The 26600-nt window shown below is 50.3% G+C and overlaps 3 protein-coding genes across 4 annotated transcripts in view; all 3 read right to left on the bottom strand.

Moving 5' to 3' along the window:
- LOC124486897 (SH2B adapter protein 3-like) overlaps positions 1 to 11760 on the bottom strand; it is a 12644-nt gene extending 884 nt beyond the window's left edge. The window contains 3 exon segments of the mRNA XM_047048777.1: positions 984 to 1666; positions 1668 to 1997; positions 11488 to 11760. Coding sequence (XP_046904733.1) covers positions 984 to 1666; positions 1668 to 1970 — 986 coding nt within the window. The 5' untranslated portion in view covers positions 1971 to 1997; positions 11488 to 11760.
- Positions 11761 to 12340: 580 nt separating this feature from the next.
- On the bottom strand, positions 12341 to 16607 carry pheta1 (PH domain containing endocytic trafficking adaptor 1). The gene is made up of 3 exons (XM_047048180.1): positions 16504 to 16607; positions 15700 to 15837; positions 12341 to 14750 (listed from the first exon to the last, which is right to left on the bottom strand). The coding sequence occupies exon 3, from the start codon at positions 14674 to 14676 to the stop codon at positions 13825 to 13827; it is 852 nt and encodes a 283-aa protein (XP_046904136.1). The 5' UTR covers positions 14677 to 14750; positions 15700 to 15837; positions 16504 to 16607; the 3' UTR covers positions 12341 to 13824.
- A 246-nt stretch (positions 16608 to 16853) lies between these two features.
- Positions 16854 to 26448, bottom strand: prr16 (proline rich 16). 2 transcript variants are annotated; one of them, XM_047048663.1, is made up of 3 exons: positions 25547 to 26448; positions 22318 to 23295; positions 16854 to 18615 (listed from the first exon to the last, which is right to left on the bottom strand). In XM_047048663.1, the coding sequence occupies exons 1-2, from the start codon at positions 25679 to 25681 to the stop codon at positions 22519 to 22521; spliced, it is 912 nt and encodes a 303-aa protein (XP_046904619.1). In that variant the 5' UTR covers positions 25682 to 26448; the 3' UTR covers positions 16854 to 18615; positions 22318 to 22518. The 2 variants fall into 2 exon arrangements, with proteins under 2 accessions (XP_046904619.1, XP_046904620.1); XM_047048664.1 differs by having other exon boundaries at positions 25519 to 25585.
- Positions 26449 to 26600: the final 152 nt, after the last annotated feature.

Here is a 26600-nt window from a genome sequence, read left to right on the forward strand (position 1 = left end):
AAATGTCTGTGTGTGTGTGAGTGTGTGTGTGTGTGTGTGCGTGTGTGAAGTGTGCGTTTCTCATCTTCAGTCCCTCTGTCCTTCTAAGGCTTTCAGGCCTTGCCTCTCAGAACTGCCAAGAATCCTCCTGGCAGCTGGGCTGGCAGAGGGTGATCATGCCAAGCCTGGCATGGTCTGCTCTGGCTTAAGTGACCTTGGCTTGTGCTAATTTAGCCTAGCTTGGCCTGTGCTAACCTAGCCTAGCTTGGCCTGTGCTAACCTAGCCTAGCTTGGCCTGTGCTAACCTAGCCTAGCTTGGCCAGTGCTAGCCTGGCCTGGCCTGGTTTAGCCTGTGCAGAACTGAGGCTACAGAGTGGTTTTGACATGACTGTAACAGCTCCAGCTTAAATGTCAGATGTTCACCGCTACACCTACAAGCCAAATATAAACATGTGAGAATGAGACTCATTTGATTCTGACACCCGAGGAAACCTCAATGACAGAGTCAGACAGGAGCCGAAAGTGTGTATGAAGGTGTGTGTGTTTGAAAAGGAGTATGTGTGTGTGTGGAAAGGTACATGTGTGTGTGTGGAGAGGTATATGTGTGTGTGTGTGTGTGTGTGTGTGTGTGGAGAGGGTTAGGCTAGTTTTATATACGACATATATGAAACTACTAGTAAAAATATTGATATTCCGCAGACCGGCAGTTCGAGATCCCTGATGCAGAGTGTGTGTGTGATGGAGAGTGTGTGCATGTTGAGGAGTGTGTATGTGTGTGTGGATGTAGTGGGTGTGTGTGTTTCTGAATTACCTTGGGGGGGTCGTAGAGCTCTAGCAGGTATCTCTCTCCTCTTCCTCCTTCTCTTCCTCCTTCTCCTCCTCCAGCTCCTCCTCCTCCAGTTCCTCCTCCACCACCTCCTCCAGTTCCTCCTCCTCCTCCACCTCCTCCAGTTCCTCCACCACCTCCTCCTCCTCCAGCTCCTCCTCCTCCACCACCTCCTCCAGTTCCTCCTCCTCCTCCAGTTCCTCCACCTCCTCCTCCTCCTCCTCCTCCCCCTCCCCCTCCTTCTCCCAGACCGTCTGTGGTCCTCCTGACCTTGAGCCGGCAGCGCTGCCAGTGAGGCTGGCTGTCTGAGATGGTCTCATCTTCCAGCAGGTACCTGAGCTGCCAGGCCTGCCCCTCCGTCCGCCGCCTGCTGCTCCCGCCTCGGATACGGCTCGCCAGGCGATCCAGGAAGTGCTGAGCCGGCGAGGAGGAGGAGGGGCCAGGGGCTTTGGCCTCGTAGGCGCTGCTCAGGGGCCTCACCTCCTCCACGGCCGCCACGCCGACTCTGTCTCCCGGCAACGGTGCCGCCGGCCCGTTGGGATTGGCCGGTGGAACCTGGGGGAGGGGCTCTTTCTTAAAGAGACGGAGTACGCTTTGCCGTATCTGGTTCACGGGAAAGTGAGTGACCTGCGGGGGGAAGGAGGAGGGGGATGAGGCGGGGGAGAGGCGCCCCGCTGCCGGCCTCAGTTCCTCCTGACTACGGCTGCGTAGGACCGGCGCACGCGGCTCTGCCTCCCGCCCCCCCGGACCAGCCTGCGCCTTGGAGGAGAGAACAGCCAAGAGGGAGGGGCCGGCAGATCGCCCCGCCTCCCTGTAATCCAGCGCCCCTGAGAAGGAAGTGATGCGTAGCCGTCCTATCAGGGGGGGCGGCTGCGGCAGTGGGGACAGGCCGGGAGGGGGGCGGAGTCGAGACCGCTGGCCGCGCCGGCGGGAGTTTGGCGGCCTCGCAGTGGAAGTGCTGCTGGAAGAGGAGGCAGAAGTGGCGAGCGAGAACGTCTGGAGACAGGGCATCCTGGTCGGGGTGCTCGCTGGCGTAGAGCCGGTAGTGAGAGGCCACCTGACGGGCCGTGGCGATGGCGTGCAGCTCGCAGAACTCCCTCCAGCCACTGGGGGGCGCTGCTAGGGAAGCTGAGGTCGTGGCAGGATGGATAGTGTCACCATTCATTGCAGTAACCAGCACAGCTGTGAATTACTGCGAGAGAGAGGGATGGGTGGAGGTATGGAGGAAAGGAGAGGAGGGGGAGGAGAGGAGGGGGAGGAGATGGAGGAGAGGAGAGGGAGGAGAGTAGGAGAGGAGAGGAAAAAGAAAAGTCAGAAAACATCAACAACACCACCTAAAACGTCCCGACACTGCTCACCGAGAGAACTTCTCAATGAAGGATGCAACACTAACACAGTGAGAGCTCTGAAGACTGAGTCAGAGCAGAACTCTGGGCCTGGTTTTACCACAGCAGCAGCTGGCCCATCTGCTGGCTGGATTGCGATCTTCTCGCAGCAGGAAGGAGGAAGAGATTTGCGGTTTCGGAGGTTCCTCTGTCTCACATCCTTTTAACTGTGGATCCACGCGGGACCTGTGTTCGCCCGCACGTGTGTGTGTGTGCTTGTGTGAGTGAGTGAGTGAGTGTGTGTGTGTGTGAGTGTGTGTGTGACCCTCCAGTCTCCTAACTTCTCTAATGAATGCAGAAGGGGTAGTGGGCGGACTATAAAATCAGATGAGATGACAATCTATAATGGGCTTGTTCCACATGGTGCTACTGAGGGGGAGGGAGGGTTATATCACGGGCTGAATGAAGGCCAGAGTGAGAGGCTATCAGGAGGATATCTCAATGGTGAGTGTGCGTGTGTGAGTGTGAGAGAGTGAGCGTGCGTGTGAGTGTGTGTGTGAGTGTGTGTGTCAGTGTAAGGGATCCGCTTCTCTTTTTTAAAGAGTACAAACACATGAGCAAGAAGACCTTCTCTATGTCCTCCCCTCCCCCTCTCATTGCTCCTCCACTTACAATGAAGAATCCTTCATTGAGAGATGAGGAGACAGGAGACAGGAGACAGGAGACAGGAGAGGAGACAGGAGAGGAGACAGGAGACAGGAGAGGAGACAGGAGAGGAGACAGGAGAGGAGACAGGAGAGGAAACAGGAGACAGGAGAGGAAACAGGAGAGGAGACAGGAGAGGAAACAGGAGACAGGAGACAGGAGAGGAGACAGGAGAGGAGACAGGAGACAGGAGAGGAGACAGGAGAGGAGACAGGAGAGGAGACAGGAGAGGAGACAGGAGACAGGAGACAGGAGAGGAGACAGGAGAGGAGACAGGAGACAGGAGAGGAGACAGGAGAGGAGACAGGAGAGGAGACAGGAGACAGGAGAGGAGACAGGAGAGGAGACAGGAGACAGGAGAGGAGACAGGAGACAGGAGAGGAGACAGGAGACAGGAGAGGAGACAGGAGACAGGAGAGGAGACAGGAGAGGAGACAGGAGACAGGAGAGGAGACAGGAGAGGAGACAGGAGACAGGAGACAGGAGAGGAGACAGGAGACAGGAGAGGAGACAGGAGAGGAGACAGGAGACAGGAGAGGAGACAGGAGACAGGAGAGGAGACAGGAGACAGGAGAGGAGACAGGAGAGGAGACAGGAAACAGGAGAGGAGACAGGAGACAGGAGAGGAGACAGGAGACAGGAGAGGAGACAGGAGAGGAGACAGGAGAGGAGACAGGAGAGGAGACAGGAAACAGGAGAGGAGACAGGAGAGGAGACAGGAGAGGAGACAGGAGACAGGAGAGGAGACAGGAGAGGAGACAGGAGAGGAGACAGGAGACAGGAGAGGAGACAGGAGACAGGAGAGGAGACAGGAGAGGAGACAGGAGAGGAGACAGGAGACAGGAGAGGAGACAGGAGACAGGAGAGGAGACAGGAGACAGGAGAGGAGACAGGAGAGGAGACAGGAAACAGGAGAGGAGACAGGAGAGGAGACAGGAGAGGAGACAGGAGACAGGAGAGGAGACAGGAGAGGAGACAGGAGAGGAGACAGGAGACAGGAGAGGAGACAGGAGAGGAGACAGGAGAGGAAACAGGAGAGGAGACAGGAGAGGAGACAGGAGACAGGAGAGGAGACAGGAGAGGAGACAGGAGAGGAGACAGGAGAGGAGACAGGAGAGGAGACAGGAGACAGGAGAGGAGACAGGAGAGGAGACAGGTGACAGGAGAGGAGACAGGAGAGGAGACAGGAGAGGAGACAGGAGACAGGAGAGGAGACAGGAGACAGGAGACAGGAAGGGGACAGGAGAGGAAACAGGAGACAGGAGAGGAGACAGGAGAGGAAACAGGAGACAGGAGAGGAGACAAGAGAGGAGACAGGAGAGGAGACAGGAGACAGGAGAGGAGACAGGAGAGGAGACAGGAGAGGAGACAGGAGAGGAGACAGGAGACAGGAGAGGAGACAGGAGACAGGAGAGGAGACAGGAGACAGGAGAGGAGACAGGAGACAGGAGAGGAGACAGGAGAGGAGTCAGGAGAGGAGACAGGAGAGGAAACAGGAGAGGAGACAGGAGAGGAGACAGGAGACAGGAGAGGAGACAGGGGAGGAGACAGGAGAGGAGACAGGAGAGGAAACAGGAGACAGGAGAGGAGACAGGAGAGGAGACAGGAGAGGAAACAGGAGAGGAGACAGGAGAGGAAACAGGAGACAGGAGAGGAGACAGGAGAGGAGACAGGAGACAGGAGAGGAGACAGGAGACAGGAGAGGAGACAGGAGACAGGAGAGGAGACAGGAGAGGAAACAGGAGAGGAAACAGGAGACAGGAGAGGAGACAGGAGAGGAAACAGGAGACAGGAGAGGAGACAGGAGAGGAAACAGGAGACAGGAGAGGAGACAGGAGAGGAAACAGGAGAGGAAACAGGAGAGGAGACAGGAGAGGAAACAGGAGAGGAGACAGGAGAGGAAACAGGAGAGGAGACAGGAGACAGGAGAGGAGACAGGAGAGGAGGAGGAGAAGTAAGGAAAGGAGAGGAGAAGTAAGGAAAGGAGAGGAAAACAGGAAAGGAGACGAGTGGAGAGTAGAGGGGAAGTGGAGAGAAGCTGGCTCAACAGATCAGACAAACCACAGAGCTGAGAGGAGAGGGGGGAGGAGGAGAGGGGGGTGGGAGGAGGGGGGGAGGAAGAAAAGACTGTCTGATTATCTCCAACCTCACATCTTCAACCTTTAAATGAAACACAACCCCTTTTCACTAACACACTCTCCTTTACAAACACACACAGACACACACACACACACACACCCATATACCTCCAAACACACACACACATACACTCTCAAGACAAAGGCTCGCACTCGCTCCCCCACTCGCTCCCACCCCCTCCCTTTCCCCCTGTGTCCTGCCTGCCTGCCTGCCTGCCTGCCTGCCTGCCTGCCTGCCTGCCTGCCTGCCTGCCTGTCTGCCTGCCTGCCTGCCTGCCTGCCTGCCTGTGTTGGGGCTGGAGCAGAGTGGGTTAGGGTTAGCTGCCTGTGTTGGGGCTGGAGCAGAGTGGGTTAGGGTTAGCTGCCTGTGTTGGGGCTGGAGCAGAGTGGGTTAGGGTTAGCTGCCTGTGTTGGGGCTGGAGCAGAGTGGGTTAGGGTTAGCTGCCTGTGTTGGGGCTGGAGCAGAGTGGGTTAGGGTTAGCTGCCTGTGTTGGGGCTGGAGCAGAGTGGGGACACTGACGTCACAGCCTAGCGTGTTACATGACAAACTTGGCACGGTGTGATGTTGCGTCACCACACGCAACACCATGTCCCTTTCCTCGCCTTCAGTGTCCCCTCGGCACCCACTGAGCATGCTCAGAGCTCTGTCCCTCGGCGCCCACTGAGCATGCTCAGAGCTCTGTCCCTAGGTGGCCACTGAGCATGCTCAGAGGATCACCCTCCATGGCCCCACACGTTGTTTCTATCAGCATGGCCAGCCATGACTCAGCGTCTTCACACGCACTGCCTGCCTGTGTGTTGACTGCCTGCCTGTGTGTTGACTGCCTGCCTGTGTGTTGACTGCCTGCCTGTGTGTTGACTGCCTGCCTGTGTGTTGACTGCCTGCCTGTTGACTGGTTGCCTGTATGTTGACTGGTTGCCTCCCTACCTGTCTCTCTGGTCGTTCTGAATGTCCTGTTGACCCATTTCCAACCATGCAGCGCAACCCAGCACACCTCTCACCCCCCCCCCTCCCTCCACCCCTCCCCCCCTCCCTCCCTCCCAACAGGACACAAGTGAGACAGAGAGAGAGAGAGAAAGAGAGACAGAGAGCGAGAGTATTGTCTATTTATATCTGTTATATCGTCAGAGGTTTGTATCCTCCAAGCACCACAAACACAGCCCCCCTCTCCCCCCTGTGGAGATAGGGACTCACGGTTACTCTACAGGTCAGAGGGGAACACATCACCATCGCCAACTGTCTGGGTCTGGTCAGGTCCACCCCTCTTTCCCTCTCCTTACTGGGTCTGGGGGTGGTCTGGGTCTGATCTGGGTCTGGTCTGGTTTAGTGTGGTTAGTCTGTTCTCATTCTCAGCTACCTTTGGTCTGCTCTGGGTAGCAATCACAGGAAACCCTGCCCTGCCCTGGCAACAGAACTGACTCTCAGTCACACTATCACACACACACACGTGCACAGTCATGCACTGAGCGCACACACACACACCCACGCACACTCCGGGCCTGGGCCGGCAGTGACGGGGTAAGAGGCTGGCGTTGTGAGCACAGTCTGCAGATGAGCTGGGTGTCTGTGCAGACCGCTCAGGCTGGCTGTGTTACAGACAGACTGGGGCACAGGCGTCTGGGGCACAGCCGTCTGGCTCTGAGCAGGTCTGTCTGTAGACTTGGTCTGTGGCTAGGGCTATGTCCTGGTGAATAGGCTAGGTCTGTCTGTAGACTTGATCTGTGGCTAGGGCTATGTCCTGGTGAATAGGCTAGGTTTGTCTGTAGACTTGGTCTGTGGCTAGGGCTATGTCCTGGTGAATAGGCTAGGTCTGTCTGTATACTTGGTCTGTGGATAGGGCTATGTCCTGGTGAATAGGCTAGGTCTGTCTGTAGACTTGGTCTGTGGCTAGGGCTATGTCCTGGTGACTAGGCTAGGTCTGTCTGTAGACTTGGTCTGTGGCTAGGGCTATATCTTGGTGAATAGGCTAGGTCTGTCTGTAGACTTGGTCTGTGGCTAGGGCTATGTCCTGGTGAATAGGCTAGGTCTGTCTGTAGACTTGGTCTGTGGCTAGGGGCTATGTCCTGGTGACTAGGCTAGGTCTGACTTCTGAGAACTGCTACCAACGGGGTGCTGTATGGCTGAGTCCAGCCCTCAATTCCCCTGCTCCTGTTTGCATCCCCCGCACAGCACACCGACAACAATGCTAGCTCCAGCTCCAGCTCCAGCTCCAGCGCACAACACACAATGCTGCTATTCTTGTGACGCAAAACAACTCAAACGACTCACAGACCATTTCCTGAATTCTGAAAATGAGGGTGAGAGAGAGAGAGAGACAGAGAGAGAGAGAGAGAGAGAGAGAGAGAGAGAGAGAGAAAGAGAGAGAGAGAGAAAGAGAGAGAGAGAGAGAGAGAGAGAGAGAGAGAGAGAGAGAGAGGGAGGGAGAGAGAGGGCAAGGGTGAGAGAGAGAGCGAGAGAGAAAAAGAGAGAGAGAAGACAGGACAGAATTCTAGGGTCTCTCTTATGAGACAGTTTACACGTGTGCACGCACACACACACATACGCACGCACGCACACACACATACACACAGAACAGAACAGGAAGCCAGAGCCTGTCATTATCTTTGGACAGAATAACAGGGAGTGTGAATTACAAAGAGACAGCAGAGAGGTGTGAAATGAAAGACATGCAGAGGAGAGAGAGGGAGAGAATGAAAGGATGAGAGGAAGAACGAAAGGGAATCCTTTCATTAATTCCCTACTCTCTCCCTGTCTCTACTCTGTCTCTACTCTGTCCCTACTCTGTCCCTACTCTGTCCCTACTCTGTCTTTACTCTGTCTCTACTCTGTCCCTACTCTGTCCCTACTCTGTCTCTACTCTGTCTCTACTCTGTCCTTTCTCTGTCTCTACTCTGTCTTTACTCTGTCTCTACTCTGTCCCTTCTCTGTCTCTACTCTGTCCCTTCTCTGTCTCTACTCTGTCTTTACTCTGTCTCTACTCTGTCCCTACTCTGTCTCTACTCTGTCTCTCCCTGTCCCTACTCTGTCTCTACTCTGTCTCCACTCTGTCCCTACTCTGTCTCTACTCTGTCTCTACTCTCTCTAAATTGGTGTGCCGCCCCCCCCCCCCCCCCCCCCCCCCTCTCCTCTCTCTCTCTCTCTAAGTCTGGATATAGGCTGAGCCGCCTTTAGCCAAGACAATGGTTTTCCCACAGCCGACCAGGGACTTAGCATAAGAAAACACAGGCAGCCACAGGTCCTGATAAACCAGGAGGAATGCTAGAGAACGCGTCAGTGTACCACTAGCTTCCAGTCCTTCAACTCAGAGATTGATAGATGTTAAGACAGTGGATTATGGAAGCCACGGAGGCAAGCTTATAGTCTTTGTTGCTACCTTATTCGACTGCTAATCCTGCTAGCTTGCTTGGCATCTGACATGGATGGACTTCTGAACCGTAAGCTTTCCCCTGCTCTTCAGAACCAGACTCCACAGTGGACAGTTCCCCAAGCCAGAAGGCTGGGTGGGGTGGGGGAGGGTGGGGGAGGCTAGGGGAGGGTGGGGGAGGGTGGGGGAGGGTAGGGGAGGGTGGGGGAGGCTAGGGGAGGGTGGGGGAGGCTAGGGGAGGGTAGGGGAGGCTAGGTGAGGAGAGGCTAGGGGAGGGTAGGAGAGGGTGGGGGAGGCTAGGGGAGGCTAGGTGAGGCTAGGGGAGGGTTGGAGAGGCTAGGGGAGGGTAGGGGAGGGTAGGGGAGGCCAGGGGAGGAGAGGCTAGGGGAGGCAAGGCTGGAGGAGGGTAGGGGAGGCGAGGCTGGAGGACGGTAGGGGAGGCGAGGCTGGAGGACGGTAGGGGAGGCTGGGGGAGGCTGAGTAGGAGGAGGTCTGACCACCATGTTAACTCCACCAGATCTCAGTTTTCCTCTCTAAATGGGACTCTGTTTCTATGCCACCCACGCAAAACGCACGCACCTCCGCCCGGTCAAAACACTGCCTGCCTCTGCACCTCCGCCCGGTCAAAACACTGCCTGCCTCTGCATCTCCGCTCCATCAACACACCGCCTGCCAATCACTGTCGTTGAGAATACACACAATCAAAGCTAATGTTTAGACATCATGAAAGAAAATGTACGGAAACACGTCCAGGAAAGAGACAGAACTTCCAATGTAACAATGTCCAGTCTGTATCCTCCTGCTTTCACTTCTACAGCTCACTTCTTCTTAGGCCTTCAGTCCCAACACACACACACACACACACACACTACACACACACACACTACACACCCCCTAGTTCTCGTTGACAAGTTGTGACACAGTGCTAGATACTCCCCCTCAGCCTTCTGAGACCGTCCCGCACCTCAAACACACAACATCATTTACATTTACATTTTAGTCATTTAGCAGACGCTCTTATCCAGAGCGACTTACAGTAAGTACAGGGACATTCACCCCGAGGCAAGTAGGGTGAAGTGCCTTGCCCAAGGACACAACGTCATTTGCCACGGGCAGGAATCGATCTGGCAACTTTCAGATTACTAGTCCGATTACCTAACCGCTTAGCCATCTGACTCCCAACATCAACGGCTACATTAAACAAACATCTGATATCAAATCAATCTCCATACCGCACAGACAGCCTGACACACACACTAACAACATCATTCTAACCTGCCATGTGGGCGTGTGTGTGTGTGTACACGTACAGGTAAGAATGTCTAACAAGCTGATTCTTGAAACCGGAAAGCCCTCAGGCAATACAACTTGACAAGGTGTGTGTGTGTATGTTTTTGTGGTCACACACACGCACGCGCCTGAGTTGCTAGTCATGCTAACCAGGAGAGAGGTCCCCATATCACCGGTTCACATCATAACACACTGTACCCTAGCGGGAGGGAGGGGTTCCTGAAAGAGCCGAGAGGGAGGAGCCCCTCTACAGGGTACTCCCTCCCTCCCTCTCTCCCCACATGTGCTGTTTAATCTCAGTGGTCTCTCTCTCTGTCTCTGTCTCTGTCTGTCTCTGTCTCTCTCTCTGTCTTTCTCTCTCTCTCTCTCTCTGTCTCTGTCTCTCTCTCTGTCTCTCTCTCTCTGTCTCTCTCTGTCTCTCTCTCTCTCTCTCTGCCTCTCTCTCTCTCTCTGTCTCTCTCCCTCTCTCCGTCTCTCTCTCTCTCTCCCTACCACCCCCCTTCCGTCTTTCTCCCTCCCACTCTCTCCCTGCGCCCCTCTCTCTCTCCCACTCCCTCTACCACTCTCTCTCTCTCTACCCATCTTGCTTTCACACTTCCTCTCTCTCCACCCCTCTCCCTCTCCTTACCACCCCTCTCTCTCTCTCTCTCTCTCTGTCTCTCTGTCTCTCTCTGTCTCTCTCCCCCAGGTCCCTTACAACAGGCCAGGTGTCTGTGGGTCACCATGTCTGCCCCCAGTGCTGGGACTCTCCTGGGGCTGCTGGGAGTGGAGGTCCGGGGCAGGGAGAGTGTCTGGTTAGAGGGCAGTGAGTCGTGCGTGACAGGGCTGATTCTGCCTGGGATAGCAGCAGTCACTGGGTGGGTGACCACCTGGGAGGTCTGGTGCACAGCCTGCTACAGCATGGCCTGTCATACACACACACAGAACAGACCTACGCAAACACACACACACACACACAGATTATGGACAACTAAAGCAAGAGTACAGGCGTGCTGATCCTCACACACACACGCACACACACACACACACACCATACTACAGGTATTATTCAAGTCAGGACTGACAACCCCATGGGTCTTACCCCAGAATCACATTCACAATTCCTACTAAATGGGTTGTGGTCACACCACATTCATTATAAAATATGTCATACACCCTGGAAAGTATTTCAATTTATTGATCTCAATTAACTCGTTTTAATTAGGTTTTCCCACAGAGTGTTGTAGTTTTTTAACATACTGTTAATAGGGAGTTGTAATGCAACTATGAGAGGGCGGGTTTAACGCAGTGCGGGGTCAAAATGGTGCAACTTTGCATCATTTACTGGCCGCGGCTCAAGTCCTGTGACTACCCTGCATCTGTTATGCTTAGCTCACAAGCATAACAATACTAGTGGCACCTTGTTGTGTTCTGTCATGTCAACATGTTGTCAATTGAGCCAGAGAAGCGAGGGCCGTATTAGCTACAGCGCTAACTGTAGGCTACGCAATGGGGCTATTGCGCACGGCCCTTTAAAAAGCTTCTATAACCAAAAATACTTTGACATCAACAACATGCACAAACAAAACGATCCCTTGCATCTGTACACCAACTTGTTAGAACTTTTTAAACTATGGTTTTCCTTATTTTCCCCCAGACCCAGGCGCAAGCACGGTCAGAACCAAGACCACATTTGACACTCGGGCACTTGACAACAGTGTAGGCAGCCTACTCACGTTCTCCGTTATCTTGGACGGACACCCACTTCACGACGACACACCAAAAAGTTGGACTTCGCATAACGGAAATACGTTGTGAAGCATTTAAAATAACCCAAACAAACGTCGGTCAAGAGCAACAAATATATATCTGAAATGTACCTGCAAGCCAAAAAGCCCGTTGCTGCCTCTCTCATGTTGAAAAAGTGCAACAGACCTCCGCAAAGTTTCAGGAAGGAAACCCAGACACGGAAAGAACTACTGACTCTCTCATCATTTCCGTTGACAAAAATGTGCCGCGGTCGAGTGTGCAAAATGTAGCTAGCCTACAGACCTGCGAAATGCTCTTTAGCCTTGACAAATGGAAATATTTAGGTCATACATGTCCCTGATAAAATCAGATGCGGTATTGAGTTTCTGTGGTATTTTTCGTTCTCTGAAAATGGGTTCAGATTAATGACTAAATAGTACATAGTTAAATTTGACTAATCTGATCTATATAGTTCTCACATATTTCTCGCGAGATTCACTGCCCGACTTTTAATCATGGTTAATAACAGTTTTACCTGTCAACGATAGTTAATACCTTTGTTTTAACTGTGCATTACTCTATAATACAAAATAGGCTACAACAAATGGAAATAGAATAACTATAGGCCTACACATGCTCTAAAGTTGTACAATTACAGTGTGTATATATGGGCTATATTATATAATTAGCAAGATGCGCACCTGATTGGAGACATGACAACTTCATAAAATGAATATAGTCCCCCAAAGACTCACGTTAAACAAATATTGAACGACCTCTGGTGGACGTCGACTTAAATTACACTTCTTCTTTTGGTTGTGTGGCGGCAACTTTAGCAATGCCTTACTTACCTCAATATCTAAAGAGAAGGCACAATTGGACCGTAATTAGCTATATTAAAAGTCTAACACTAAATCTTCAAGTTAGTCAACGGTGGGTCCTTTCTAAGGAAACCATTTTTTACAAATCATTCAAACCAGAAGATAACATTATCCGTTTATTGATTTTTCATACTATTGTCTTTTTTTAAGTACCCCTTTAGTGATGACCACTTAAATCGAAGCAGTTTATTCGGTATATGATATAAAGGTACACTCGGGATCTACTTGATTGTAGAACAAACAGACATTGTTGTAATAGTCAGGAATTTCGACCATGAAGACCAAAGATAAATAACAATGACTTAAGAGATCATTTCCCTTATTTGGCACTAATATACACAATTAAAATGTGAAGTTGGCGCATATGATTGATTCTAAATACAAAAGGTTATATCGACAGAGATTTAAACATTACACATTACACAAGGTAAGAAGCATTAGAAAACGTGTATATAACTCCTTCGTCTCATCCATCCATCGGTATCCACAAGCTCTTTCTCTGATCTGGTTTGAATTGGTGACACAGTAACATAAGGAGAATTGATCCGATCACCAAATCGATTCAATCCGTAATTACACTTCAAAAGAAGCAAGCAAGGAAGAATGCATTTCTATTCAAATACGTCTCATATCTTCTTAGTACAACAGTGTGATTATCACAAGGTGAACGCATCCTTTAAACAGTGTCACATGTTCAGTTGATTGAATCAGATCGGTACCATAACAATCCTGCATCTTTCTCTCCCACGATCAGAAAACCTTTAGTCAATGATCAGTTACCTTTTCATCAACAAAAAGCACAAAATGAAAAATAATAATTGCAGCACTGCGCAAGGTGCATTGAAGCTGGCCAATTGGGTCCCACCATTGTCACAAAGTAAGGAAATTGCACCAAGGTGAGATTTTGGCAACAACAAAAAATAAACAAGGCACAGATTGAAAATATAAAAGGTATAAAAAAATAGAATAAAAGCAAGTTATCAAAAAAAGGTAGAAAAGGAATAACGAGTTGTTTCCAAGGGTCCCTCCTCGGAAAAAGTTTAAAGGAGATTAGCGTGTACACTCCTCACAGACAGACACTCAGAAACAAAAACATAACCTTGTAACAATATAAAACAGCGATCTGAGCTGCTGACATTTTGTAGTTGTCTCTTAGGTGATCAAAAAACAAACAGACACATAGAAAGAAATGAGTTTTGATCCTTAAAACAAACGAAATCACTGTACCATCAGCCAAAGGAGGCTTTAACAACCAGGAAAGTACTTCTTGTCAATGAGTTTCCCCCTCACCTCTGGAAGAACAGTGAGTTGGGCTACGTTCAGTAAGGCTGGAATAGTGCAGAATGTTCCAGAAGGAAGAGGTCTGTGTTTATTGGAAGAGACACAAACACTGTCACGCACGGCGAACCCACGTTCGTTTGTAACATTTCTCTCTGAAACGTTTCACCCTCATGGAAGTGAGGTGAAACAAATGAATGTGATCATAAAATAGCATTTTGCATTATTTTAAACAGCTGCGCACATTAAGCACAAAAGGAAGAATGTATGTGTGTGTATATATGTGTGTGTGCATGTGTGTGTGTCTTCTCACTGGCCCTGCAGCCACTCCACCCTCAGTTCATCCACTTCCTGTCCGTACCAGTCGTGCAGCTTGGAGAAGCACCCAGTACCAGGAGACACCGGGCTCTCCAGAGAGGCACCCCGTCTCCTGGGGGGCACCGGGGGGGGCCTGACCCCCTCCCCCCAGCCCCCGTCCCCCCCACCTCCGCCCCCCTCCCACGGCACGCTGGCAGAGTGGCTCTCCGCTCCGTTGGCCAGAGCAGGGAGCTTGCTCCAGGACACCCCGTTCTCTCTGGGGAAGCCGGACCCAGAATGCATCTCTTCCGACTGGCCGCGAGAGCCGCCTGCTCCCTGGGGGCCCACGGGGATGTCCCCCAGGCCGGAGGACGAGGCAGGAGCTCCCGACTTGGACCGCCCCGCCCATCCCGGCGTCTTCCTGGAGGAGGGCTTGCACCTCCCCTGCGCCCCCCCGCTCCCCGGCCCTTCCTGGATCTCTTCCAGCTGCCTCTCCAGCTCCCCCACCACCAGCCTCATATAGTCGAAGCTGGCGCGCGACAACGCCTTCACCCACGACTCCATAGCCGCCTGGCTGTCGGCGGACATCTTGTAGGCGCGGGCTTTGGCGCAGTCGAACTTGACGGCGAAGGCGAACTCCTCGGCCGATTCGCAGAGCTCCACGGTGCAGCCCTCCAGGACGATGACGCCGATTGGCTGACGGCTCTCCCTCTCCTCGAAGTAGAACAGCAGGTTCCCCTTCAGGATGAACCAGCGGCGGTGATACGCCGTGTTACGCTCGCCCTTCTTGAACAGGAAGCCCGTCTTGTCCGGCGGCGACTCGCTGGTGGCGTAGTGAGCTAGGCTCACCTCGTTCAGCTTCATGGCTAGCCTCTCCGCGTGCAGGGGAGGGGGGGGGGGGCAGTGGCCCCGGGGTTCCCAGGCTGGGGAGATGAAACCTGAACGACAGGGGGCGTTTGCGCCGGTCAAACAACAGGAACTGAACTGCATCAACTGAACCTGAAAGCTCGTCATTGGGTCGACTAGAACAAGTTAAACAAGACTACTGCCGTCCTAAATGAGGAAGCCCTGCCATTCTTTGTGCTCATGTAGAAGGAAGAGCTGAAGGCTATTGTTGCCAATTAATTATTAAAGCGTTCTGTGTTTATCTAAAGCGACGAAAGGTACAGAGGGGGATTTGAACCTGCGCTGCGCTGTGCTCATCCCACCCTGGGACTCGTTCTGTTGGTTCAGTGTGTTTGTCTGAGCTCACTAGCATGCTGTGATCCACAGGGGGAGATACTTGCTCTTCACCGTGAGTTAACATTCCACTGTCAGCTGCTCCACCTGAGAGTCTACTGTACACAAACAAAACACACACTGGACTGAGGTGCGTTTTTATAAATCACAACCTCCACAGTGTGTGTGTGTGTGTGTGTTCATTTCGCAGACCCTTTCATCCAAAGCGACGTACAGGGGGGAATTCGAACCTTTGACCTTGTGATCTGCTGTCTAACACACTGCTAAACCCTCCTCCATAGAGAGGCTAGGTCGGGTCGGACTTTGTCATCTTTAAGGTCAAAGGAGCTGGTTGAACACCTGGACAAGAGCCATATCAGGTGTCTGAGATAGCTGAAGGACTACTAACACTGACCTTCGGGCCAGTGTGAAATTGTTGTCCACAATTTCCACAATACGTTTCTACAGACAATCAGCTTCCACAGTATTAGACTACTGTTACAGTGTCGTACACAGCTGGTATCCTCTGCCCAACACTCTGTGTAACCTTCACAAGCAGAGAAACGCACACGTCCATAACTACTCTGTCACTGTGAGTTCTGTGTCTGAGTCTGGACAGAATACTGGCTGGAACCAGTTGGAACCACTGGATCTGAGGACGGTACTCACCAGTCTATCTCTATCTCATATCCAGTTGTTCTTCAGCCTCTTACCCACGACCCTTGGGCAATTGGACTTCACCCAAAAACAGCATATTTTCCTCTCTCGCTCTGTCTCTCTGTCTCTCAACTCCGCTGTGGTCTAAACCTGGAGGGAAGATAGCGACAATATTATGCAGGGTAAACATGAAAGTTAAACGAGTGAAACGAGATTACGTACTACTAAGTGTCAGGATGATGCGTTTCAGAACCACTTTACTGAAAACGGGAATCCCCATATGAAACAACGAACGTCCATAATACGGCGATCTTGGCCTGGCAAGGTTATTCCTTAATCATATAAAGACCTAAAGGAACTGTAGCCAGTATGGCAGCAAGCGAGATAATCGTATTTACAGTGGCGTGACTTAGTGTCAGGTGGGCGTCATGTTTGTCACAAGCTTTGACACATCATTTGCGTAGCTATTCCTACAACTGTTAGCACGTTGGCGGGCTTAAATCATTAATAATTTCCACATATTTCTACGTTATTGATAAAAAACCTGCAATGCAGTCAAACCAAGCACAGAACAAGACAGACAGACAGGGCTGAACAAAAACAATAAAAGGTTATTCCTCCCAGTCTCGCTAGCTAGACTGCTTGTTCACTAAAGTGGGCAGGCAGTCGTGAAAATAATCCAACATCAGCACAATTCACTTAATTTGCGATAGGCCTACGAGCTCACGGTATACATTGGACTTTACTGTTATTTAGAAAAGAGAAATGATGCAGGTAATATGTAGGTTTGTGTCGATATGTTCCTTTTCGTCATACCTCTGCAGTCCGGAGCCTTTCAGTTCGCCAGCTTTTTCCTGCTCTCGTCCCCTTTTCCTCCACGTACTGGTCACGTGCTTCATCTGGCACGCACCGTTTTAGGGCCAGAGTTTTGAGTGCGCAACTAATCACCAATTTGCAATGTGTTCATATTTTAAACGTCTGTTTTTTTTACAGGCAAACTATTCGTAACTAACTTCGATTAACTATTTACTTGTAACTATATAGCATACTATAAGATCACTTGCTGTAATATACCATCCCACGAAGTTACATTTAGTCATTTAGCAGTCAAGTTAAATCTTAGACTGCCTCAATGAGTAACGAAAAGGCGAATAAAAATAGTTTTCTTTACTCTGAGTTACAGATTAAGATGGTATTGCAGGTAATGCAGTCATCACTGATTTCAGTTACAAACAGTAATTCAAATGAACCAATCAACACATACGAGAAAATAATTCAGTAATTCACATATTAAAGGGGTCCAGTAAAGCACAAAATATAGAGAAGGAACATAAGTGTTGAGTGGGGCACGATATTTATAAATGTAAATCTTATATTTTGGTGATCATCCGTTCCTCGAATCATTCAGTCGAGAGAGACGTGGTGGGGTGTAGTGTCAATCTGTCCACATGAAGGTAGTGATCAAAGGAGTGATGGGTGCGTTCCAATCCTCCTCCGACAGCTCCTCCAGTCGTGTGCATGGGAAACCACAGTGTTGACAAACAAGAGGAACAATCGGGCATGCGGTCATTCAGTTTCATGCCTTCTCTGACAAAGCACATCAATGCATTTGGTTTAATTTATATAGCTTGTTCTGTGTTAAACATGTTCACTAGTCTTTTTCACACATAACAATGATATAGTATTCTTTTTCTTATTTAAATAAATAACGTTCTCTCACTATAGAAATAAATTCTCCATGTATGCCCTGCCGAGAACCACAGATAACAAGACAATGACGGCCATCTCTGAAATCGCCTCTTTCAGTCCAACAGATTATCAAAAATATCATCTCTTTAAACGTTAAAATCTCTGTAGAAAAATTTCGGAAATATACAGTATATATACACGGATATACAGTAAGCCTATACACACACAAAATTTGATGCAAATTATTTCAATTTTTAGAATGGTTAAAGCTATGACCCTACAAAATAGCTTGGCATATCTGGCACAGATCATTTCGATAGGCCTATTTTCAAAATATAGATATGCATCCAGTGGCCACTGTTTCCTTTCACATTTTAGTTTTCTTTTTACATTTGTACATATTGTATATTTATCTCCACAATATGCTGAACAGAACCGCTCCTCTTCATCGTTATTCCTCGACGCTCTGAAATGACGGTTGGTTGGCTACTCCAGCAGATTAACTAGCAGCACACGGCCATTCCACGCACTCATGACATATTACCCATTACAGACCAGCAAACGTTACTGATTTTTCTTTAAAGGCTTTCTTTACATCCCACATCATACACGCTCGAGTGGAACACTAGGCCTATTAAACCTTGTTTCATCAATGTGATCGTAGCCTATAGGCCTAATAAGGGTTACATTTAGGCAAGGATTCACCTACAACAGCCTCTCTTTGTATCTCTCTCCTCCTCCCCTAACTCTCTTCTCCTCCTCTTCTCGCCCCTTTCTCTCCTGGCTCTCTCTTCTCTGGTTTCCTTTGTGTGAATAGTTTGTGTACAGTCAGGCACAGGTCTTCCCCGTGGGACACATCTCACAACACCGAGGACATCAGTAAAACACACAGATCTCCATCTAAATTGCAAATTCATCTCTGTCCCCTCTTATGGAGATGCGAGTCGTGTTTATCTTAGCTCACATTAACATTTGAGCTTCTGCCGGAATTCCTCCGTGAATACTACAACAGCACAGTGCCCCGGTTTGCACAGGCTGGGTGTGACTGTGAGCATGAATTATTTGTCCGTGGCTTCGAGGCTTCTCTGACAGAGGGGTGAAATGCAGGGAGAGAGGGAGGGGGGATTGACCCAGGGGGAGGAGAGGGATGGAGACGGCTTGGTCTCGGCAGCTTCTTTGTGAAACCGGAGTTGATCGGTTTCTCGGTTAACGTTCGTTTTCACTCCCCCTCAGCGGGACCTGCAGGGATTACACGAAGAAGAAAAAAAACGTTCATGTGATTTGTGACACAGCGCTGAAATACGATTGGGCTTGCGTAACGGTTCTGTACCACTGACAGCCACTACGGAAGTGAGGCGCTTACATTAAGAAGAGGATCGTGCCCACAGATCTGAACTATACGGGTGATGAAGTTTGTCAGAATGTTTATCATCAGCATCACAGCGATGAGTTGTCCTTGCGCAGAATGTATACTCCGCTCCCTCTTTAGCAATTAAATTAACTGAGCGTGAACGTAATTTCATTTCATTCCCATTACATCTAATGATATCAAGTTTCTTTCATTTCTTTAATCATTTTACGCTTTACCCAAGAGACCATCGGCCGGATGTACATTAGTGTTCCCGAGACTTTTTCTGAGTCTTCACACTCCGTCATTTCCTCTGGGTGAAGAGACTCGACAGGGGAGCTGCAGCTGTGTCACTGTGGCTGAAGTAAACAAGGTGCCGTTACCGTCTTGTTTACTTTCCGAGGAGGTGCAGCTGATGTCCCCTCGTGCAAGCAGCTCCAAAAGAGCATGAGAAACCCACATTAATGTTGCTTCACACTAACAGTTTTCTATCTCATCTCCTCGCCCACACACTTGCGTGCTTGCTATTTCTGTTTGACACAAACAGCACAGGAGCACATACAAGCTCTCTCTCCTCTCTCCTCTCTCCTCTCTCCTCTCTCCTCTCTCCTCTCTCCTCTCTCCTCTCTCCTCTCTCTGGGTTCTAAAGAGAATGTTGCCTCCACATTGAACCTGTTTGAAAAGTGCAGTTTAGAACACTAAAGGGTTCCGTCTGACCGGATAAGGGTTCTACTTTTCAAACAGATAGGTTTCCTGCTCTAGACCAAACATATATGCATGGTTGTGCCTTGTCCTGGAGCTTAAAGTAGGTGGACATCAGTCTGTTGTTGTTCATTTCTGATACCATCATTATGGTGAAAACGCCTTTGGCACAATACACTGATAATCTGTCCTTTGAATGACCTTTTACATCCAGTTTCTAGTTTCATCTAGGATGTCTTTTGATTTGATTCCATGTGGAGATACAGTAAATCTCTCCAGGGTAATCCGACTAATCACACTAAATGATGCATGAGGGTAATAACATACAGAACAATCCAGTCTGTCACCAAATTATAGGAACAAATGATTTGCTGCCAGATCTGGGTCACATTTATGACAGTTTCCTATCCAGCAGCCAGGTGCAAGACAACCGTGATTCAGCAAAAGGTGTACTAACCTTTCACTCTGTATTTGATTTAAATTACATTTAATTTAGCCTTGATGATTTTGACTCAGATGTTTTTTGACAGAAAAATCTGTCAAAATAAAGAAGCAAGCCGCTCTGCTGAATACAGCGAGAAACACTCTCTACAGCGTAAAACACTCTACAGCGTGAAACACTCTCTACAGCGTGAAATACTCGTTACAGGGAGAAACACTTTCTACAGCGTGAAATATTCGTTACAGCGAGAAACACTGTCTACAGTGTGAAACACTTGTTACAGCGAGAAAAACTCTCTACAGCGTGAAACACTCTCTACAGCGTGAAACACTCGTTACAGGGAGAAACGCTCTCTACAGTGTGAAATACTTGTTACAGGGAGAAACACTCTCTACAGCGTGAAATACTTGTTACAGGGAGAAACACTCTCTACAGCGTGAAATACTCATTACAGCGAGAAACACTCGATACAGCCCGTATTTGATACGGTGAGTTTAAGAATAGTTGTCACCGCCCACGGATGCATGCTGTATGTATGCAGGGAGTCGCGGGCCTGACCTAGCCTGGCCTAAACCTGGACTCAGACCAAAGGAGGAGTGGGTCAGTAGAGAGACTCACACTCCCCTCACAAAGAGAGAGAGAGGAGAAGAGGGAGGGAACAGACTGTGTACACTAACTCTGCTGTGTGTTAGCTGAGTGTACACTAACTCTGCTGTGTGTTAGCTGAGTGTACACTAACTCTGCTGTGTGTTAGCTGAGTGTACACTAACTCTGCTGTGTGTTAGCTGAGTGTACACTAACTCTGCTGTGTGTTAGCTGAGTGTACACTAACTCTGCTGTGTGTTAGCTGAGTGTACACTAACTCTGCTGTGTGTTAGCTGAGTGTACACTAACTCTGCTGTGTGTTAGCTGAGTGTACACTAACTCTGCTGTGTGTTAGCTGAGGCTTCACCTGTCTCCCTGCGTCCCCCAGAACTCCTGGGGAGGAGAGGATATCTGGCACTGATCTGGGACCAGCTGTGTGTCTTGGACGAGAAGCTGCAGGCAGATGCGAAGCCTGATCCCAGATCAATTTTGCGGAGACGCGTGGTTGTGGATACAGGCTCTCTTGGAAGCAGAAACAGCTTTGTGTCGGTGTGCTGTCCTTTTGTTCAGAGCAGCCGCCCGCACACACATAGACACACACAGACACCCAATCATTCACATCAAAAACACAGCAGGGGCAACTATGAAGTCGACTAGGACGGGATATAATCCTTTCCCTTGACTTTCGGCTAGTAAAGAGTGAACCAGGCCAACCAACATGCCTATCAGGCTTCTTCCGTCCCCACAGACCGCTGCGCCGCTGCGGGCAAGGTGTGGCCCGATGCACCCCATAGCCTCCAGGGCTCTGGAGGAACATTTTGGATTCATCTCATCTACAAACACGAGCAAGCGTGACGGAGCCTGCGGTGTCCGGGGGGGGTCTGAGGGCCCCGCCACCTCCTCCCTCCTCCCTCGTCCCTCTCCCCCCATTCCCTTCCCAGCCTCTTATGTTGTATGTTGATTTGTACGGTCCAATGAGCGTCGGGCGCAGACGCCAAATGCCGTTAGTGAAGCTGGGCAAGTAGACCACAGAGATCTGGCGCTGAGTGACAGTGCTAGCTAGCGAGCTGTGCAGTAGCTGTAGTTTAAATGGACTACTTTTAATGTAGTCTTTGTGCACTGACCGAGCCACTGACTCTAGCCATACGGGATCACACTTCTTATTGCTCTCAGGGGAGCTAACTCACATATGCAGGGAACACACACACACACACAACCTCTCACACGCACAAATCTTCACACCCACACACACCGTCGCACACACACACCCACATCCTCCCACACTCATGTCCGTTTTAGACTCTAGACACCCCTACCCTCCCTCCCTCCCCCTCTCTCTTGCTCTCTCTCCTGCCCGCAGTGTAACTATGAATAGTATCAGATTGGCCCTGGGCTGGAAAGGAACCATAACACTCGACACACTCAGAAAAGACAGGTTCCAAAAGGGTTCTTCAGTTCCAAAAGAACCCTCTAGAAACCCTGTTGGTTCCTGGTAGAACCACACAGACGGGAATGTTCTAGGGTGAATCGCTTCAGCGATTTTTCCAGGAACATTTTCAAAGAGTGGAGTGTGTCAGTGGAACATGGTTTAATGCCGCTGGGTGTGGTGAGAATGGTCTGAATCCTCATTTCCTTCCTACTGATATGAAGCCAAATTAAGAGGAGATGAACTCCAGGAGCAGCGACTGAATCTGTGAGAAGCTGTTTATTCCTTTCCTGCTCCACCCAGAACATGAATTAATGACAATATCCGACACAAACAATACTTTCTGTTTTTGCAAATCCCAAGGCCCATCAGGAGAGACAAAAACAGAGATGGAGACGGGGAGAACAGGAGTCTCAGGGCTGTCAGACTGGCTCTTACCATCACATCCCAGAATGCTTCTGGTTCTCCTCCGCGTTCGCCTCTGTTCCCGTGACGACGTCTTTCCCTCCCTCTTTCTGTTTCCTCTCACTGATTGGATAATCCAAAGTTTAACAGGGAGAGTAGAAAGTGCTTGCGGAAAAAAGAAAAGACTATGAATAATTCAAAAAGGTGTCTGAAGTCAGTGTGGCGGGCTCGACGTCAAACCGTGGTGGTGGTGGACTTCCTCAGGATGGTTTTCTGAGGTTTGACGGACGGCGGGCGAGGAGGCACGGAGGGAGGGGGAGGGGCGAGGGTGGGCGGGAAGCTCCGACTGAGCTGCAGCCCGCCGTTCTCTGACGTGAGCTGCAGGGGGGGCTCGGGGGAGGAGCAGCGATGCACGGGGCTCAGCCTGGCGTTGGGTGGCTCGGGCAGGTGAGTGTCCGCATCGTCCACGTCGTACTGGAGGTCGCAGTCGTGGCAGTAGCCGTGGTACTGGACCGTCTCGCTGAAGCGCACGCGCTCGCGCGTGGCCTGGGGGCATGGGGTCTTGTCGTGCCGCAGCAGGGGCATGGGCAGGGGTAGAGGCACCAGGGGCTCGTCTAGACAGCTGCCGGTCAGGAAGCAGGAAGTCTCCCTGATCATGCCACCGTTCCTCATCAGGGTCCCGTTGGTTTTGGAAAGGAGGCTCCACGAGGCCACGGGGCCGTTCCTGCCCTGGTGGTCGTCCGCTTTCAGCGGGGTGAGTCTGGGGGGAGGCAGGGGAGGGTGGGGCTTCCTCAGAACAGTGAGGACCGTGGTGGGGGCGGGGGGGCAGATGGCTAGCAGGGGTCTGAAGGTGGAGTCCTCTGGGTAGAGCTTGGTCTTGTCGATGCTGGAGGCGGTGGTGGTGGTGGTGGTGCTGCTGGAGCTGCTGTTGAGGGTGTCCGTCTTGGAGCTGTCCGTCATCTCCTCCTCCAGCTGGAGGTCAGAGGTCAGGGAGTCAATCTCGTGCACAACCTGAACCAGGAAGTAGACAGAGAGAGAGGAGAGAGAGAGACATACAAGTGGCATCAGAACTACAACAGGAAGAGGGGACGGGAGAAGAGTCAGGAGGGAGCCTGTGAAAGGTTAAAACTAAAACGTAGATTATTGTTTTTCCGCACAACATGCGCCAACAGCGTTACAGAGAGAGACAAAGAGATAAAGAGAGAAACAAAGTGAGAGAGAAAGAAGAAAACAAAGGATGTGGAACACGTCAAAAAAAGAGCGAAAGCCTGCCGTAGCGCAGCCAGACTTGTCAGGGAGACAGAGCAGCCTCTGGCTACAGGGCAGAGCACCAGCAGCAGCACCAGGGACGAGGACGGGAGGTCACCATCCCGAGGTCACGCTGCCTTGTGTGTTTGCACACAGCGGACAAGGCAGAGAGAAACGCCATTAAAAACTCATACTCCGTTCCCCATGCACTCACGGTTGAGATGACAGCAGAGTCTCGGGGCTCTCGAATCAGCAGTGCCATGTCTCCATAGTTACCGCGTCTGTCTTTGGGTGTTGTATGCGCCGTAGCATCTCTGAGCGGAGTCAGAACTCAGCTATACGCTAACGCAACAGCATGAAAAAGTCATGATTCTCCCAGAGAGAGACAGCGAGGAAACTCCTCCACTCGTACTGCAGAGGGGAAACACTCTGTTCTGCCACTGCGTCCCACGTGACTGGTTAGGACTGTGTTGCAACCGTGTACTGTCCTACTGTCATTACTGCTCCCTTTGTTTACTACGACACATGAAGGCAGACTATACCGCAGCTGTGAACTGTCATCCTTCTGTGACTTTGTTAACTGCGTGGCACGTTCATGCCTTCTTTCACAGCTGTGGTGGGTGCTGCAGAGAACCTCAAGCCCATAAGGGCATGCTGATTGTCATCCCTGGCCTCTGACTCCTACGATAACGAGCGTCTACTAGCGCTGGCATGACGAGGAGGCTGCCGGTGTGTCTGGGGGCGACGGCCCGGCCCCCCACACAGAGGGTCACGTTGGGAATTTAGAGGAGACACAAAGGGAGTTATCCTAGCCAGAACCACACGCTGCAGGGCATGAGGATCCTGACTGTCTGCCAAGCAGCTGGGCTGCTGCTGCTGCCTCAAACACAGGCTCCCATCCAGCACGGCCTGGGACTTGTAAACGATAGCTGCATCCAGAAGGGGATCTACTGAAAATAGTGTCTTTGATAATGGCCGAAAATCCCTGGATGGTCTGTGGTGATGTGTGTGTGTGTGTGTGGGGGGGGGGGGGGGGGGGGGGAGTAGTAACAGATTTTGACAGATCTCGTTTTGAGAGAAGAAGAATACACGAACTACAATGGGCTCCTATGAACGTCACACTCAGCATTCCTACTTGTTGAGGAGAATAATGCAAGGAGAAAGAGACGCAGAGAGACAGAGAGACAGAGCGAAGGAGGCCGAGGGGGAGGATGAGGAGTCAGGTACTCTAGCCGTTTCATCCATAATGCAATACGAACTCTCTAGGTGACAAGCTGTCATGTTCTTTCCAGCTTGCTTGAACACAGCGGCCGCCGGAATCTATTCATTGTGAATCGTCAACATAAAAAGGCAGGTTTGAGGAGGCGCGCGTTGTGACAGGCGTCTCGAGACAACGAGAACTGCCGATGAGTGACATTGAAACAAAACCAATAAACTACGGATAGATTACATGATCGTAAAAAATAAACGGTTTAAATGCAAACTTATTTGGTGAACTTAGTACAGAGACATCCAACACGATGTATGGGGAGAGAGAGAGAGAGATAGAGGGGGGGGGGGGGGAAGAGGGGGTGGGTGGGTGGGGGGGAGAGAGAGACAGAGAGAGAGAGAAAGATAATTTGACAGGAGACAATTCTTATGCAAACAGTAAGCTGGTGCATTAAGATGATGAAATGCAATGCAAAACCACCCCGGTGAACTATACGATTAACAATTAATCGTGATTCATTTTTGCACTTTAATCAAAGCCGGTGCACCGTGAACAGACTCGGCTTGGTTGACATCACGCTGCCCTAAATGTCTGTCATGTTCGCTGGTGTGATAGCATCACATCACACGTACTGCACGATAAGGTCAAACTCATTTTAATCTAGGCCCAGCCAGCCGGCACTCACTGAAATATAGGCTGTCAAAAACATAAACGAACACATCATTCGTAATAGAGGACGGCACCTATCGTACAGTAAAAAGCGTATTGTGTCTCACGTCAGGAAACAGCCAGTGATCCACCAACCTCTTTCAGTTCCTTCGCAACATCCTTCAAATCTCCGAGGATTGTTTCCAAATCTTTCACGATTGTCTTTATCTGTTTTTTCACTTTAACTTTGGAGACAACTCCTTCTGGTTCTGCAGTGGGCGTCGCTGACATTCTTCGTTGTGGCACAATGTATGTTTTTAAGGATCACGAGTAAATCCTTTGACGGAAGCCAGACCACTTTGCCAATGCATTTTAACGATCAGTTTTCTTCACTTTGCTCGCTTGTACATCACGCAGGAGTGTAGCGAAGCGTGGTGACAGTGGCCCGGCCAGCACGCCTGCGCAATAGAGCATAGCAAAGACGATGGTAGCCAATCTTAAAAGATAGAAAACAAAATACTGTCGGTGTAGGAGTGTTTCTCGACAGTAGGTAATTCCACCGTTGCCTTCCCAATTCCTGTCAAACAGCAAGTACCGAAATGTAACATTTCCACGTTGCAAGCCCTCCAAATTCACCATTTTTAAGAGACACCCAGACATAAACTGTCCAGAATAAAATCAGGAAAATAACGGTGAAAAGAAACACAGTAGATAGAATACAGAAATCCAAACCATGTACGAGATACAGAATCAAAACGGCCCATAATGCCAGACATCCTAGCGAAAACAGAAGCTTCCCTGTAAAAGATGTGTTTGGACCTGAATGTTCTACATACACAACGCCGGAATACACAATAAGCCTTGAATATTTCGGAGTTACTTTACTCAACAAATGTCAATTGATAGCAATCCCATTTTCATCGAAGTCCTCGTTGTGTCTGACGTCGCGAGTAAGGATCCTGTCCACCGCTCTATCTCCGTCGCTCGCCAGCTCACGGCCGCGCGCTCCCAAGCTGTCTGTCATCTCGCACACGCGCTGGCTGCAGACACAAGTCAGGTCACATTGTAAATATCCGCTTCGTCCTATTATTTTAAGTCACAGTCCAATGTTGTCCCAGATCACTTCATTGATGTCTCATGTTTTTAATAGTTTTAACAGAATTTCTTTGGACAGATCATGTTAAGTGTCAATAAACTCTAAATATAAACC

Source organism: Hypomesus transpacificus, chromosome 24 (assembly GCF_021917145.1).
Source record: "Hypomesus transpacificus isolate Combined female chromosome 24, fHypTra1, whole genome shotgun sequence".
Lineage (NCBI taxonomy): Eukaryota > Metazoa > Chordata > Actinopteri > Osmeriformes > Osmeridae > Hypomesus > Hypomesus transpacificus.

Excerpts from the sequence above, each read along its gene's own strand:
- pheta1 (XM_047048180.1), bottom strand. The coding sequence starts at position 14,676 with ATGAAGCTGAACGAGGTGAGCCTAGCTCACTACGCCACCAGCGAGTCG.
- prr16 (XM_047048663.1), bottom strand. The coding sequence starts at position 25,681 with ATGTCAGCGACGCCCACTGCAGAACCAGAAGGAGTTGTCTCCAAAGTT. Across the intron at positions 23,296-25,546 it reads TTGCGAAGGAACTGAAAGAG|GTTGTGCACGAGATTGACTC; the intron begins GTTGGTGGATCA and ends TTCCTGGTTCAG.